At 36.0% G+C, this 15,815-nt stretch overlaps 1 protein-coding gene across 5 annotated transcripts in view; it reads left to right on the forward strand.

The window, feature by feature from the left end:
* CSMD3 (CUB and Sushi multiple domains 3) overlaps window positions 1-15,815 on the forward strand; it is a 1,234,985-nt gene that overhangs the window by 622,337 nt on the left and 596,833 nt on the right. For all 5 annotated transcript variants that reach the window (XM_050802135.1, XM_050802136.1, XM_050802137.1 and 2 more), the window contains one exon: window positions 2,576-2,679. In XM_050802135.1, the coding sequence (XP_050658092.1) occupies window positions 2,576-2,679 (104 nt within the window). The remainder of the gene's footprint in view (window positions 1-2,575; window positions 2,680-15,815) is intronic.

Raw genomic sequence — 15,815 nt, forward strand, 5'->3', positions numbered from 1 at the left:
TCAACTGATTAGAGACCTTAATTACACATCTGTAATATTCCTTCACCTTTTCCATATAATATAAGCTAATCATAGGATTGATAATCCATCATCTTCATAGATCTTGCCCGCACTGAAGGGGAGGGTATCATATAGGTTATCTACACCAGGGGATTAGAATATTGGAAGACATCTTAGAATTCTGCCTCCAATACAGTCCTACTTTTCAGTTTCTATAAAAATCAATTCACAAAAGATAAAAGATATGAAGATACATCTGTATGAGCTTGTGTCATTAATATTAATAATTTTTACCAGAGTAGGATTTGTTTATCTACTATTTTATGAGTAGATAAGTAAGTCTTACTCTGGTAAAATTAATAACTTTTTGTATCAAGTAATCTAACAAGGAAGCTGTGAACTTGAAGCTATTGCAACACATATAATGTAAGGAATTAGTACCCATAATATATAAAGCTGATCTCAACTAGTGAGCCAGGTCCAATGGTGTACTATGAGTTAGCCACAGGTAGAACTAAGATATTGATTTAACTCCCTCTATGGAACAGAAGGTCCTGGGCAAAAAATAAAAATAAAATTTCCATTATAAGCAGCTTCATCTGTTCACCTTTGTGTATTACAAATATTATTGTTTTTAAAGTGTGCTGTAATGGAATGCTTTTGGAATCACCAATATAAAGAATTCTTGCAATCAATAACAAGGAGACAAGTGGTCTGAGGAAAAAAGATGCCAAAACACAAATAGTTGTATCACAGAAAAGGAAATATGAATGATATATAAACATATAAAAAGATATGCAACTCAATTAGTAATAAGAAAAACACACACACACACACAAAAAAAAAAACAAAACAACAAAAAACACTTTTACACCTACTAGAGTTGTAGGAATAAATACATTCAATGTACGCAAATGTGAACATTTGAATTGGTAAAACAATTTTGGAAAACCATATGGGACTAGGTTATAAAATGAATTTTTGCTGTTATTACCTAGCAAGTATACTGCCTAGAGACATACTTCAAAATGTGAACCAAAAGATGTTTAATTTTGCTTATGACCATGTTGCTTATAGTAGCCAAAAAAAAAAAAAAAAAGAAAAGAAAATGGGAAACAATGTAAATCTATATTGACAGGTAATTATCAATGGAAAGTATTTATATTTAACTATACGTGGAACAAATACACATATTTTAAAAATTGTGATCATGTAGGCTGGGCACGGTGGCTCACGCCTGTAATCCCAGCACTTTGGGATGCCAAGGCAGGTGGATCACGAGGTCAGGAGATCGAGACCATGGCTAACACGGTGAAACTCCGTCTCTACTAAAAAATACAAAAAAATTAGCCAGGCATGGTGGCTGCCTATAGTCCCAGCTACTCTAGAGGGTGAGGCAGGAGAATGGCGTGAACCTGGGAGGCAGAGCTTGCAGTGAACCGAGATCGCACCACTATATTCCAGCCTGGGCAACACAGCGAGACTCTGTCTCAAAAAAAAAAAAAAAAAGAGATTATGATCATTTAAAATGTATAGGTCAAAGTTTTCATTCACATGCTATATTTAAATTTGGACGAAACAATTGCTTTAGTCAATGCAAATACTAGAATATTTTATAAAACAAGAAATATGTGTAGTCAAAAATTGTTATACAGAAAATAACTCAGGATATAAATTCCTTTATTTTTAATTATTTTTATAATAACAAAGTAGAAAATAGTTATAAATATTACTAAAGAAATATCTTCTTCATTTATTCTCTCATAATGTGGTAACCTCAGGCATTCATTTTATCAGGTGATGAACAATAATTTATTATAAATTATTTTTTGCTCAAAACATGACTATATGTAGGACACTATGTAATTTTATGTAATTTCTTTCTGTACTGATTCTTAATTACATCTTTTCAATATTTTAGCTATTTTTAAAATTGCAATTTAATTAAATTTGAATTTTTGCATAGCTATATAAGCAATATATGAATATATGAGTATATTTTAGTAAGAAATAATGCTGAATTACATACCATGGTGTAGTGTGCCTCTCAAAGTATTGTGTTCCCAGTTTTGCCACTCATTTTAATATATTTGAGGAATTCTGTTACCAAAGGATACATAAAAATAAACTTGATACCATTCTGGCAATCTAGATTCAAGTTTAGCTCTAACAAATTGTAAGCTTTACTACTTAATGGAAATAGCACACTCTGTTTCTGCACGTTAACTTTATAAAATATACATGCAAATGTGTGGAAAACCACTCTCCACCTACATATACTTTTTATAAAGCCTTCTTAGAGTAGATTTGCTTTAATCATTCTTCAAATAAGAGTATTCTATAAGCAGAAACCATGAAATTTCATTGAACATTTAATGGAGAAAAATACAATACAGTTATATATATATATATGTATATATATATATAAAACTGCTTGTGTGTGTGTGTGTGTGTGTGTGTGTGTGTGTGTGTGTGGGGAGAGACAAAGAATGCTTTTCTGTTATTGCTTTTTCTGTTGTTTCTATTACATAATACAATATATTTAAGGAAGGTGTATGTTTCTGTTTACTACTAGGTTATCCAGATAAATTTTGAAGAATTTGATCTGGAGATTGGCTATGATACCTTGACAATTGGTGATGGGGGTGAAGTTGGAGATCCTAGGACCGTGCTCCAAGTGTAAGTTCCCAATGTTTCCTTTTTGCCTTAGCCTATCGAGTACTAATAAAATTTTACTTTCAAATTATTGTTTTACATTGATCGCTCCCACTACTACAGGCAGAAGATGAACAGTAACTTAGTTATTATTAGTAACTTTCATAGAATCTGTTAGTGCTTCTTCAGTGAGATTTAAGGCACTTTGGCTCAGTTCAATTGGGCTTCTCTAACAAAATGCAGTAAACTGGGTGACTTATAAACAATAGAAATGTATTTCTTATAGTTCTTGCTGCTAAGAAGTACCAGATTAAGGTGTCAACAGATTTGATGTCTGGTGAGGGCTTGCTCATCTAACCTGATGCTTCTCAAAATAGAGTCTTTTTGCATCACAAATGCATCACAAATACTTGGTGCACATTTGAAAATGTAGATTTTTAGGCCCTCAAGCCAAACTTAGTGAATCAGCATCTCCAGGATGTGAATTTATCAATCTATATTTTAACAGACTCCCTGCATGATCCTTATGCACATCAAAGTTTGAGAACAACTGATATAAATGTTAAAAAAATTAGTATCAGCATAGACAGCTACTAGTGGTAATGCCCTTATTGTGTGGGTTTGTGTATTTCTTACTGTATACATTGACTAAAGGTAAGCTAATTTTTTTTCCTTTTTTTCTTTTCCTTTTCATTCTCTTCTCCCTCTTCTTTTTATTTTCTTTTTAATTTTAAAAGAAGGCCTCCTGGAACTATTATTCCAGAATCCTGTAATAAACCAGAATCCTGTAATAAACCAGGGGTTAACCTCATAACCACACATAGTATATTATAGACCCCAATATTACTGCTCTTTAGTCTTATTTTTCTAGAAAACAAAGCAAATACAAAACTTACTCACCTTTCTTCATGCACCCTTGACCTCAACTTCAACCTCTCTCCCCTGTCTGCAACACGGATATCATTGATCAACATGATTTACTTGTCTATCTCTGGCCTACTACAGTTCCATTTTGTGTTTCCTAAGGTGTGATGGACAAATGGGCCAGCATTTTACATGCTTTACATGTTCAGTTATTAGTTCGTTTTCACATTGCTTTAAAGAACTACCTGAGACTGGGTTATTTATGAAGAAAAGACATTTAATTTACTTTCAGTTCCACATGCTTAACAGGAAGCATGACTGGGAGGCCTCGGGAAACTTACAATCATGGCAGAAAGCAAAGGGGAAGCCAGGACCTTCTTCACATGGTGGCAGGGGAGAGAGAGAGAGAGAAAGAAAAGGGGGAAGTCCCACACACTTTAAGACCATCAGATCTTGTGAGAACTCACTTACTATCATGAGAACAGCATGGGAGAAATCCACCCCCCATGATCCAGTCACCTCCCACTAGGTCCCATCTCCAATTTGACATGAGATTTGGGTGGGGACACAAATCCAAACTATATCAATTATGTTGCTTACATTTTTGTAACTTCATTCTTAATACTTCCTCTCTTGAAAATGATCAGCACTTTTCTTGCACCTGAGCAACGTGTTGAGCCTGTTAGGAATATCACCACACTGACATTTTCCAGAAATAATCAACAGTTCCTACTAAATTTTATTGTAGTTTTATACCTGACAGATTAGATTTCATTTTAATATAAAATTGCATATATTTTACATGCAATATACTGTAAAATTGTATATATATAAATTGGCAGAAACAGAACTGCTCTGATGATTAGCTATGCTTTTTTTCCTGTTATTGTTTGTCAAATACAGAGTTTTAAGGAACTGAAAATTACATATAAAAATTTCAATTTATGGTTTCTTGTAAAACTGGTGACACTAGATCTTCATAGTCACGTAGCAAAAATTGGCTGGGACTGTCTTCTGCCTCCTTTAGAGAGGGCATAGAATCTTTGTGGCCACTCATCCCTCTATCATTTTCCACTCGAACTTCTAAGGTCCTTTGCTTTCCTGCCTGGGCCTGTACCTATTTAATTATGCAACACCTGATATAAGACAAAATGTGGATTGCTTTCTCTATCAATTTATCCATTGTTTTCCAAGTAAATATGTTTGTTTCTTTACCTGACACTCATAAACATTGAAGTTTCTTGGATATCAATAATATATAGTAAATTTGGTGACTAATCCCCACACATTGCAGATGTTTCTCTCTACATGCTTGATAGCTCCCATCATATGCACTTCAGAAATAAAATTGTAAAACATGCATTTGATGGGACATCTTTTCCTTTTTCTGTTTAAGACAGAAAACTGAGGCCGGGCGCGGTGGCTCAAGCCTGTAATCCCAGCACTTTGGGAGGCCGAGACGGGTGGATCACAAGGTCAGGAGATCGAGACCATCCTGGCTAACCCGGTGAAACCCCGTCTCTACTAAAAAATACAAAAAACTAGCCGGGCGAGGTGGCGGGCGCCTGTAGTCCCAGCTACTCGGGAGGCTGAGGCAGGAGAATGGCGTGAACCCGGGAGGCGGAGCTTGCAGTGAGCTGAGATCCGGCCACTGCACTCCAGCCTGGGTGACAGAGCGAGACCCCGTCTCAAAAAAAAAAAAAAAAAAAAAAAAAAGACAGAAAACTGAATTTTAGGTTCAGATTTTTAAAAACATGGACAAGAAAAAGCAGGCTGGCTAGTCAATTGACTAAAAAAAATATTTTTAAGAAGCTTTTATCATATATCTGCCACAAAAAACTTCATATCTCAGCCTTGGATAAAATATTAGAAATCATCTTCTCCAACTGACATCCAAGATCATAGATGCTATGTCTTCCTATTGCTGCTTTCTTTTAAAAAAAGCTATTTGAGCTAATTAGTATCACACAATTATAGGTGGAAACTATAAATATATATATATATATAAAAAAAATATTGTTATAGTAACCCAGTAAAACACAGAAGAAAGATGTCAAAATTATCTTAAATACTCAACCATTAGAATGGTTTAAATATAAAAAGAGTACATTTATTGGGATTAAGCAGTGGTCTGTGCAATCTCTAATGTTAAAAAAAAAAATGTGTGTTTGTACCATATTTTTCACCCTGTTTCAATGTTAGAAAAATTCTGAAGACAATCATGAATTCTGATATACCAGCTGATATTGTTTTTGGACAGAAAATCATTGTATAAATAATATGGAATCACTGTTAGATATTATTTTTCAAAAGAATACCAAGTATCCAAATGGTTGTTCCTACACCATCCAATTTAAAGTTTCCAATGAGAACTGCATCTTCAGTCAGGATTAAAAATTAAGGCTTTGAGGCAGGGCCAATATGGCCAACTAGAAGCAGCAGCAATTGGAGGCTCCCATTGAAAAGAACCACAACAGTGTACAAATCCTGCACTGACAATCGAGATATCCAGGTTCTGTCATCAGAACTGACTAGGCAACTGACATAATCCAAGGAGAGGAAGGAAGAGCAGTGTGGTGCAGCAGCCTACCTGAAAGCCACATGGGGCAGGGGAGCCCCCATTCCACAGCCAAGGGAGGTGGTGAGTGTGCTGCCCAGCCTGAGAAACCATGTTTTTTCCACGGAACTGTGCAACCCACAGATCGGATGATCCCAGTCATGAGCACACGCCACCAGGACCTAGGATCCCAACAAGAGAGCCACACAGATTCTCAATAGCCACTTATCTAGAATCTGCTTAAGCCTGCCGAGCTCCCAGGGGAAGGGGTGGCCAGCACCTCAGCTGTGGCTGCCTGATATCTAAGTCATTTGGGCTTCTTGGGGGAGGGTTGGCAGCCAACACTGGGACTGATAGCTGCCTAACACACTAAACTCCCAGGGCAGGGGAAGGGTGGCAGCAATCTCTATAGCTCCAGGCCATGCTTTTCCCCTGTTGGAGCTGGAAAAACTGGATGGCTTGGTCTCAAGAGGTATCCACCATAGCCCAACATACCAGCTGTGGCAGACTGTGGCCAGAGTGCCTCTTCAGGCCAGAACCTGACCCATCCTACCCCACTGGGTTGGGCCTCCCTGCAGGAACTCCAAGAACTCCAGCCAGGGGCTCAGGGACAGAACTCTGGGCCTGAGTCCCTAGTGGGAGGGGTGGCCGCAGTCTCCAGGGACCAGCAGACTTAGTTTTTCCTCCTGCTAGTTATGAGCAATCCAGGCAGACCAGGCGAGTGGTTTTCCTTTCAGCAAAGCACACCCCTTCCACCAAGGGACAGTCAAAGTGCTCCATTAAACAGGACCTGCTCCCCATGCCACCCAACTGGATGAGACCCTCCAACAGTTCTCAGACACCCTATTCAGGAATGTTTCTACTGGCATCAGGTCAGTGGCCCTCGAGGTCAGAGATCCCAGAGGAAGGAACAGGAACCTATCTTTGCTGTTCTCTAGCCTCCTCAAGTGACATCTCCAGATGCAGGAGTGAACCAGATGATTAGGGCCTGAAGTGAACCCCTAGCAAACTGCAGCAGTCTTACAGAAGAGGGACCTGACCATTGAAAGAAAAGCAAACAAACAGAAAGGAACAACAGCAGCATCAACAACAACAAAAAAGTTCCCACAAAAACCCCATCTGAGGGTCAGCAGCCTCAATGATAGAAACTAGACAAACTCAGGAACATGAGAAAAAATTAACAACAACAACAGAAAGATGAAAATCCAAAAGGCCAGAGTGTCTCCGCTCTTCCAAATGATTGCAATGCATCTCCAGCAAGGGCACAGAACTGGACAGAGGATGAGATGGAGGAAGTGACAGAAGTAGTCTTCAGATGTTGAGTAATAACAAATTGCTGAGCTAAAGGAGCATGTTCTAACCCAATCCAAAGAAGATAAGAACCTTGATAAAAGGTTATAGGAGCTGCTAACTGGAATAACCAGTATAGAGAGAAACATAAATGACCCGATGAAGTTGAAAAACAGAGCAGGAGAACTTTGTGAATCATACACAGGTATCAATAGCCAAATTGACCAAGTGGAAGAAAGGATATCAGAGTTTGAAGACCATCTTGTTGAAATAAGGCATGCAGACAAGATTAAATAAAAAAGAATGAAAAGGAATGAACAAAATCTCTGAGAAATATGGAACTGTGTCAAAAGACTGAACCTATGATTGATTGGAGTATGGGAAAGAGATGGTTAGAATGGAACCAACTTGGAAAACACACTTCAGGATATTATCCAGGAGAGCTTCCCCAACCTAGCAAGGCAGCCCAACATTCAAATTCAGGAAATACAGAGAACACCACTAAGATACTCCATAAGAAGATCAACTCCAAGACACATAATCATCAGATTCTCCAAGGTTGAAATAAAAGAAAAAATGTTAAGGGCAGCCAGGGAGAAAGGTCAGGTCACCTACAAAGGGAAATCCATCTGACTAACAGTGGTTCTCTCAGCAGAAACCCTGCAAGTCAGAAGAGAGTGGGGCCCAATATTCAACATTCTTAAAGAAAAGAATTTTCAGCTCAGAATTTTATTTCCAGTCAAACTAAGCTTCATTAGCAAAGGAGAAATAAAACCTTTTCAAGATAAGAAAATGCTGAGGGATTTTGTCACCATCATGCCTGCCTTGCAAGAGCTCCTGATGGAAACACTCAATATAGAAAGAAAAAACAAGTACCAGCCACTGCAAAAACACACCAAAATATGAAGACCAAATGACACTATGAAGAAACTGCAACAGTTAGTGTCCAAAATAACCAGATAGCGTCATGATCACAGGATCAAATTCACATGTAACAATACTAACCTTAAATGTAAATGGACTAAATGCCCCAATTAAAAGACAAAGACTGGCAAATTGGATAAAGAGTCAAGCACCAACAGTGTGCTGTATTCAGGAGCCCCATCTCATGTGCAAAGACACAAATGGGTTCAAAATAAAGGGATGGAGGAAACTTTACCAAGCAAATGGAAAGCAAAAAAAAAAAAAAAAAAAAAAAAAAAAAAAAAAAAAAAAAAAAAGAAAAGCAGGGGTTGCAGTCCTAGTTTCTGACAAAACAGACTTTAAACCAACAAAGATTAAAAAAAGACAAAGCTGGGCATTACATAATAGTAAAGGGATCAATTCAACATGAGGAGCTAACTATCCTACTTATATATGCACCTGATACAGGAGCACCCAGATTCATACAACAAATTCTTAGAGACCTACAAAGGGACTTAGACTCCCACACAATAATAGTGGAAGACTTTAACACCCTACTGTCAATATATTTAGACATATCAGCAAGAGAGAAAATTAATGAGGATATTCAAAACTTGGAATTGATCTATGGATCAAGTGGACCTAATAGACATCTACAGAACTCTCCACTCCAAATCAACAGAATATATATTCTTCTCTGTGCCACATGGCATTTATTCTAAAATTGACCACATAATTTCAAGTAAAACACTACTCAGCAAATGCAAAAGAACTGAAATCATAACAGTCTCTCAGACCAAAGTGCAATCAGATTAGAACTCGGGATTAAGAAACTCACTCATAATCACACAACTACATGGAAACTGAGCAACCCACTCCTGAATGACTCCTGGGTAGATAATGACATTAAGGAAGAAATCAAGAAGTTCTGTGAAACCAATGAGAATAAAGAAACAACATACCAGAATCTCTGGGACACAGCTAAAGCAGTGTTAAGAGGGAAATGTATAGCAGTAAATGCCCACATAAGAAAGCTAGAAAGATCTAAAATTGACACCCTAATATCACAATTAAAAGAAATAGAGGAGCAAGAGCAAGCAAATTCAAAAAGTAGCAGAAGACAAGAAATAACTAAGATCAAAACAGTAGTGGAGGAGATAAAGACATGAAAAATCCTTTAAAAAATCAATGAATCCAGAAGTTGTTTTTTTTAAAGTAACAAAATAGAGCACTAGCTAGACTAATAAAGAAGGAAAGAGGGAATAATCAAGTAGACACAATAAAAAATGAAATACAAACTACCACAGAAATACAAACCACCATCTGAGAATACTATAAACACCTATATGCAAATAAAATATAAAATCTAGAAGAAATGGAAAAATTCCTGGACACATACACTCTCCCAAGACTAAACCAGTAAGAAGTCAAATCCCTGAATAGACCAATAACAAGTTCTGAAATTGAAGCAATAATTAATAGAGTACCAACGAAAAAGAGGTCAGGACCAGATGGATTCACAGCCGAATTCTACCACAGGTACAAAGAGGAGCTGGTATCATTCCTTCCGAAACTCTTCCAAGGAGCTGAAATGGAGAGACTCCTGCCTAACTCATTTTATAAAGCCAGCATCATCCTGATACCAAAACGTGGCAAAGACACAACAAAAAAAACGAAAACTTCAAGCCAATATCCCTTATGAACATCAATGCAAAAATCCTCAATAAAATAGTGACAAACTGAATCCAGCATCACATCAAAAACTTATCCCACACAATCAAGTTGGCTTCATCCTTGGATACAAGGCTGGTTTATCATATGCAAATTAATAAATGTAATCCATCACAAAAGAGAACCAATGACAAAAACCACATGATTATCTTAATAGATGCAGAAAAGGCCTTCAATAAAATTTGACACCCCTTCATGTTAAAAACTCTCAATAAACTAGGTATTAATGGAACATATCTCAAAATGATAAGAGTTATTTATGACAAACCCACAGCCAATGTTGTACTGAATGGGCAAAAGCTGGAACCATTCCCTTTGAAAACTGGCACAAGACAAGGATGCCCTTTTTCACCGCTCCTATTCAATATAGGATGGTGGAAGAGAAGGAAATAAAGAGAGGAAATAAAGAGAAAGAAATAAAGAGAGTAAGTCAAATTGTCTCTGCAGATGACATGATTCTATATTCAGAAAATCCCATTTTCTCAGCCCCAAAACTTCTTAAGCTGGTAAACACCTTCAGCAAACTCTCAGGATACAGAAGCATGTACGAAAGTCACAAAAATTCCTATACTCTGACAATAGACAAGCAGACAGCCAAATGATGAGTGAACTCCCAGTTACAATGGCTACAAAGAGAGTAAAATACTTAGGAATACAACTTACAAGGGATGTGAAGGACCTCTTCAAGGAGAACTACAAACCACTGCACAAGAAAATAAGAAAGGACATAAACAAATGGAAAAAGATTCCATGCTCATGGATAGGAAGAATCAATATTGTGAAAATGGCCATACTACCCAAAGTAATTTATAGATTCAATGCTCTCCCCATCAAAACCATTGACATTCATCAAGGAATTATAAAAAAAAAAAAAACTAATTTAAATGTAATACAGAACCAAAGAAGAGCCTGTATAGCCAAGACAATCCTAAGAAAAAAGAACAAAGGTGGAGGCATCATGGTACTGACCTCAAACTATACTACAAGGCTACAGTAAACAAAACAGCATGGCACTGGTACGAAAACAGTCAAATAGACCAATGGAACAGAACAGAGATATCAAAAATAACACTACACATCTACAACCATCTGATCTTCAACAAACCTAACAGAAACAAGCAACGGAGAAAGGGTTTCCTATTCCATGAATGGTGCTGGGAAAACTGGCTAGCCATATGCAGAAAACTGAAACTGGACCCTTTCCTTACTCCCTGTACAAAAATTAACTCAAGGTGGATTAAAGACTTAAATGTAAAACCCAAAACCATAACAACTCTAGAAGAAAGCCAGGGCAATACCATTCAGGACATAGGCATGGGCAAAGACTTCATGACAAAAATACCCAAAGCAATTTCAACAAAAGCCAAAATTGACAAATGGGATCTAAATTAACTAAAGAGCTTTTGCACAGCAAAATAAACTATCATCAAAGGGAACAGGCAACCTACAGAATGGGAAAACATTTTTGCAATCTACCCATCTGACAAAGGTCTAATAATGAGAATCTACAAGGAACTTAAAAAAGTTTACAAGAAAACAGCAAACAACCCCATCAAAAAGTGAGCAAAGGACATGAACAGACACTTCTCAAAAGAAGACATTTTTGTGGCCAACAAACATGAAAAAAAAAAAAAAACTCAACATCTTTGATCATTATAGAAATACAAATCAAAACCACAATGAGATATTATCTCACACCAGTCAGAATGGCAATTATTAAAAATTCAAGAAACAATAGATACTGGGAAGCTTGGAGAAACAGGAATGATTTTACATTGCTGGTGAGAATGTAAATTAGTTCAACAACTGTGGAAGACAGTGTGGTGATTCCTCAAGAATCTAGAACAAGAAATACCATTTGACCCAGCAATCCCATTACTGGGTATATACCCAAAGGAATATAAATCATTCTACTATAAAGGTACATGCACACATATGTTTATTGAAGCACTGTTTGCAATGGTAAAGACACGGAACCAACCCAAATGCCCATCAATGATAGACTGGATAAAGAAAATATGCTACATATACACCATGGAATACTATGCAGCCATAAAAAAGGAATGAGATCATATCCTTTATGGGTACATGGATGAAGCTGGAAGCCATCATCTTCAACAAACTAAGAAAGAAGCAGAAATCCAAACACTGCATGTTCTCACTCATAAGTGGGAATTGAACAACATGGACACAGGGAGGAGAACAACACACACCAGAGCTAGTTGGGGTGGTGGTGAGTGGAGGAAGAGGGAAGAGCATTAGGACAAATAGCTAATGCATGTGGGGCTTAAAACCTAGATGATGGCTTGATAGGTGCATCAACCACCATGGCACATATATACCTATGTAGCAAACCTACAAGTTCTGTACTTGTATCCTGAACTTAAAGTAAAATAAATAAATAAATAAATAATAACAAAAAGGCCTCATGCCTCATTCCACAACCAATACCTTTTAGGCTGTTCATTCAATGGATGCAAATTTGCCCTTTAGTGAGAGTGTGAGAAAGCTAGGAAAATTCTTTAAAAAATCAATTATCTTTAAACAATCATAAAACTATGAGACTAGCAGGCACACAGACAAATTCAGATTTAGCCCTTTTTGTAATTATGTGTATTACGTTTTTGTAAAACTCAAAAAGAGGGCACTGGTCCTTACTATACAATTTTTAGGCAGTGAAAGGAAAACACCTATGTATTTTAAATATAGTAATTAATTAACAATTGAGCTCTTTCTTAATCAAATGACACTTCTGTGTAAGCATACCAAACCTTTCACTTTGTTCATGCCTACTTCTCATAGGGTTTAATCCATTCTCATTTGATGTCAAGTGCCTCAAATAATCTACTATATTTTTTATTATTGGTTTTGTCAGACTTCTAAATGTTCTCTTTATTAAGTACAGATGATACCCTTCTTTCCTTTTACATTGGAGAGCAGGAATGAAAATGTTTTAAAATGAATTTAATTCTATAATAAATAATTGAGATCAAGTAGCAGATGAGGCTAGAGGGAGTGGATAATGAAGTAAGTGAAATAAGACTGCAACTAATTTTTTGAAGAAGGTGATGCCAAAATTAGCTAGACAGCATAAAACCAGAAAAAAGAACTATGTTGATGGCACATGCCCTTACATCCCAAGTGAACAGTCAAATGGAAATAGCTGAGTTTTCTTCTTCTGCTCTTAGGAAAATTAAAGAAAACAGTGTTACATTTTTTTATATTCCCACATGACTGTTGTCATATTGTAATTAGTTTGTGTAGTCTATCAAATTATAAGTACTTCATCATATACAGTGTCCTCACTCTAAGAAATTATATTAATTTTTAAAAATCTGTGATTCCTAATTTTGTTCTATATTCTTCCATTCATCATCAGAAAATGTGTTTCTCAAACTTGCTGTTCTCCCTCAGAAACAAAATTATACTTCTCTGAAAATGTAACTATCTTTTCCTCAAGTAGGGATAAATATGACAGAACTTGACTTGGGCCCACCTTCTACAGATGTTTTAATAGGACTGGCTGACGGCTAAAAGGAACATGCACATATGTGTTTACTGAAGCACTATTTACAATGGCAAAGACATGGAACCAACACAAATGCCCATCAACAATAGACTGGGTAAAGAAAATGTGGTACATATACACCATGGAATACTATGCAGCCATAAAAAAGAATGAGATTTTACAGACTTGGAGTTGAATCAAAAGTTTCTTTGAACTCTAAGACTCTGTGATAGCAGAATTACCTGGATTTATATTCACCAAAGAAGTTGACATAAATTTGAGTGAACCTGAATTTTAAGACTTGTATGATTTCTCTGCTGGAATGTGGAGGCATTGGAAAGTCTATCTGCCAGCCCCAGAGGCCAATTGTCCACCCTCTCCTCTCAATTTCAACTCCATTCATCACAACCCATGTCAACCTAGCCTGCATGTTCAAACTGTCCACTCACCCTGCAAACAGCCTCTCATTGCACCTAGAGATGCACAGGTGAGGTGTGTGTTCAAGTTGTGGGATATGGACCTGGAAAAAAGGCCTATGCAGGTCCTAGTAACAGGGAATTCCAGGGTACCACATACCTGTGTGTTCTAGAACAGTGCTTCACAAACAAACAGTAAAATAGATTTGATTTTTATTTCTGATTTTTCTTGAACTGATACTTTTATAATAAGTTTATAGAAAAAAAGAAATAAAATATAATAAATACAATCTCATTATTTTTCATGATGAAATTCACCTGACATAAAATTACTCTTTCAAATTGCTCTAGAAATTTTGAAAGGTAACACCCAGTTTCTGTATTTATCATGTCGTTGTCTGGAAACAACTGTAGGGTCTCAAAGGGTGATGGAGGAGGGCCACAGATTTCAGCCAGGCAGGCACATTCCTGAAAAAGAGTTAAACTGGAGAAAGGTGAGAGCAGGGCTTTCTACAGGGAAAGAATCAGAGAAGAGGCCCATCTTACCCACATTTCAAAACAGTACTAAATACATGGCATGGCAAAGTTTCAAAAATGTATTTTAAAACCTCAGTTGAAGGAAATGTATTTTAAATGATGCTTTTCTAACAGTTAAAACTAGTTTTCATTTAGACATTTTATTCAGCAATCTCTTTACTTATCTGTGAACTCCTTTTCGCTTTTTAAGTTTAATTCATGTGCTAGAGAGTTAATTTTGGCACCAAAATTATTTTACAAGTAAATTGATTTAAAAAGATTGAATAGCTGAAAGTGAGAACACGTAGCCAAAAGAAGAAGCCATCTCATATCAAAATATTTAAAAGTCTTTTACTAGAAGATAACTTCAGCCTATATTCAATTATTATGTTCTAATTATTTTAATAAGCACATAATGTATCACTTTGATATATATTTGACAAGCTACGGAACATTCTAACATTTTCTAATTCAGTCAAAGTATTAAGTATTGTAAATATATGACTTTTTGTGTTTCATTTTGTTTCAGTATTTAGGTTCTAAAAGATAAAATCAAATTACTTATTCTATTCCATAAAAAAAAGTTCATAGAGTCATAACATATTCAATAGCTAAAATACTCCTGCAAAAAATACATCAGTTACAAAGCTTTAAAAAATAATAATTACACAAATTTCATTTTATGAAGTATAAAGCATATTTTTTGTAATTTGCTAACTTAAAAATAATTGAAATGTGTGATATCTTTTCACCTTGAGGCTTTAGCTCCAAGGAAATATTCATTACAAAGTTATGACCAATAAAATTACTTAGCAATAAAGCACTGTAATTGGACATCATATTCTTGCTAAATTCGCCATATAGATAAAAATTTCTAAAATGATGAAAATTTAAACAGCAAATTTAAACTCACAATTCAGAGATTGATTGCATCTGTCATTTGTTGTGCCATATCTACGGCCCATTTTATCTTTTCTCTCTCTCTCTCTCTGTTTATCTCTATTATCACTATCTCTGTGTTCATTGTCACACCAATAGAGTTACCTGGAGGATGTTTTTTCCCAAAGTTTGAAATAGCATTTATTCTTGGCAATTTCAGAGTCGTCTAGTGACAAAAGTCAATAGAGATCAAAATATGAACTTGACATTTGGTAATAATTCAGATAAAGGATTTGAATAATAATGCTTTAATATTTTACAGGATATCAAAAGAATTTTAATTTTTTTCACAGATTCTTTCTCGTGTGCTATTTTTACTCTTATGTAGAAATTCATCTGATAGTGGAAATGTATATAATTTATTGCAGAGATCTAACAGTGATGGTAGTGCAATTACTGGCTTTGAGATTACTTCCAGCTCTCCAGGAGATGTTGA

Source organism: Macaca thibetana, chromosome 8, assembly GCF_024542745.1.
Source record: "Macaca thibetana thibetana isolate TM-01 chromosome 8, ASM2454274v1, whole genome shotgun sequence".
Classification (NCBI taxonomy): Eukaryota; Metazoa; Chordata; class Mammalia; order Primates; family Cercopithecidae; genus Macaca; species Macaca thibetana.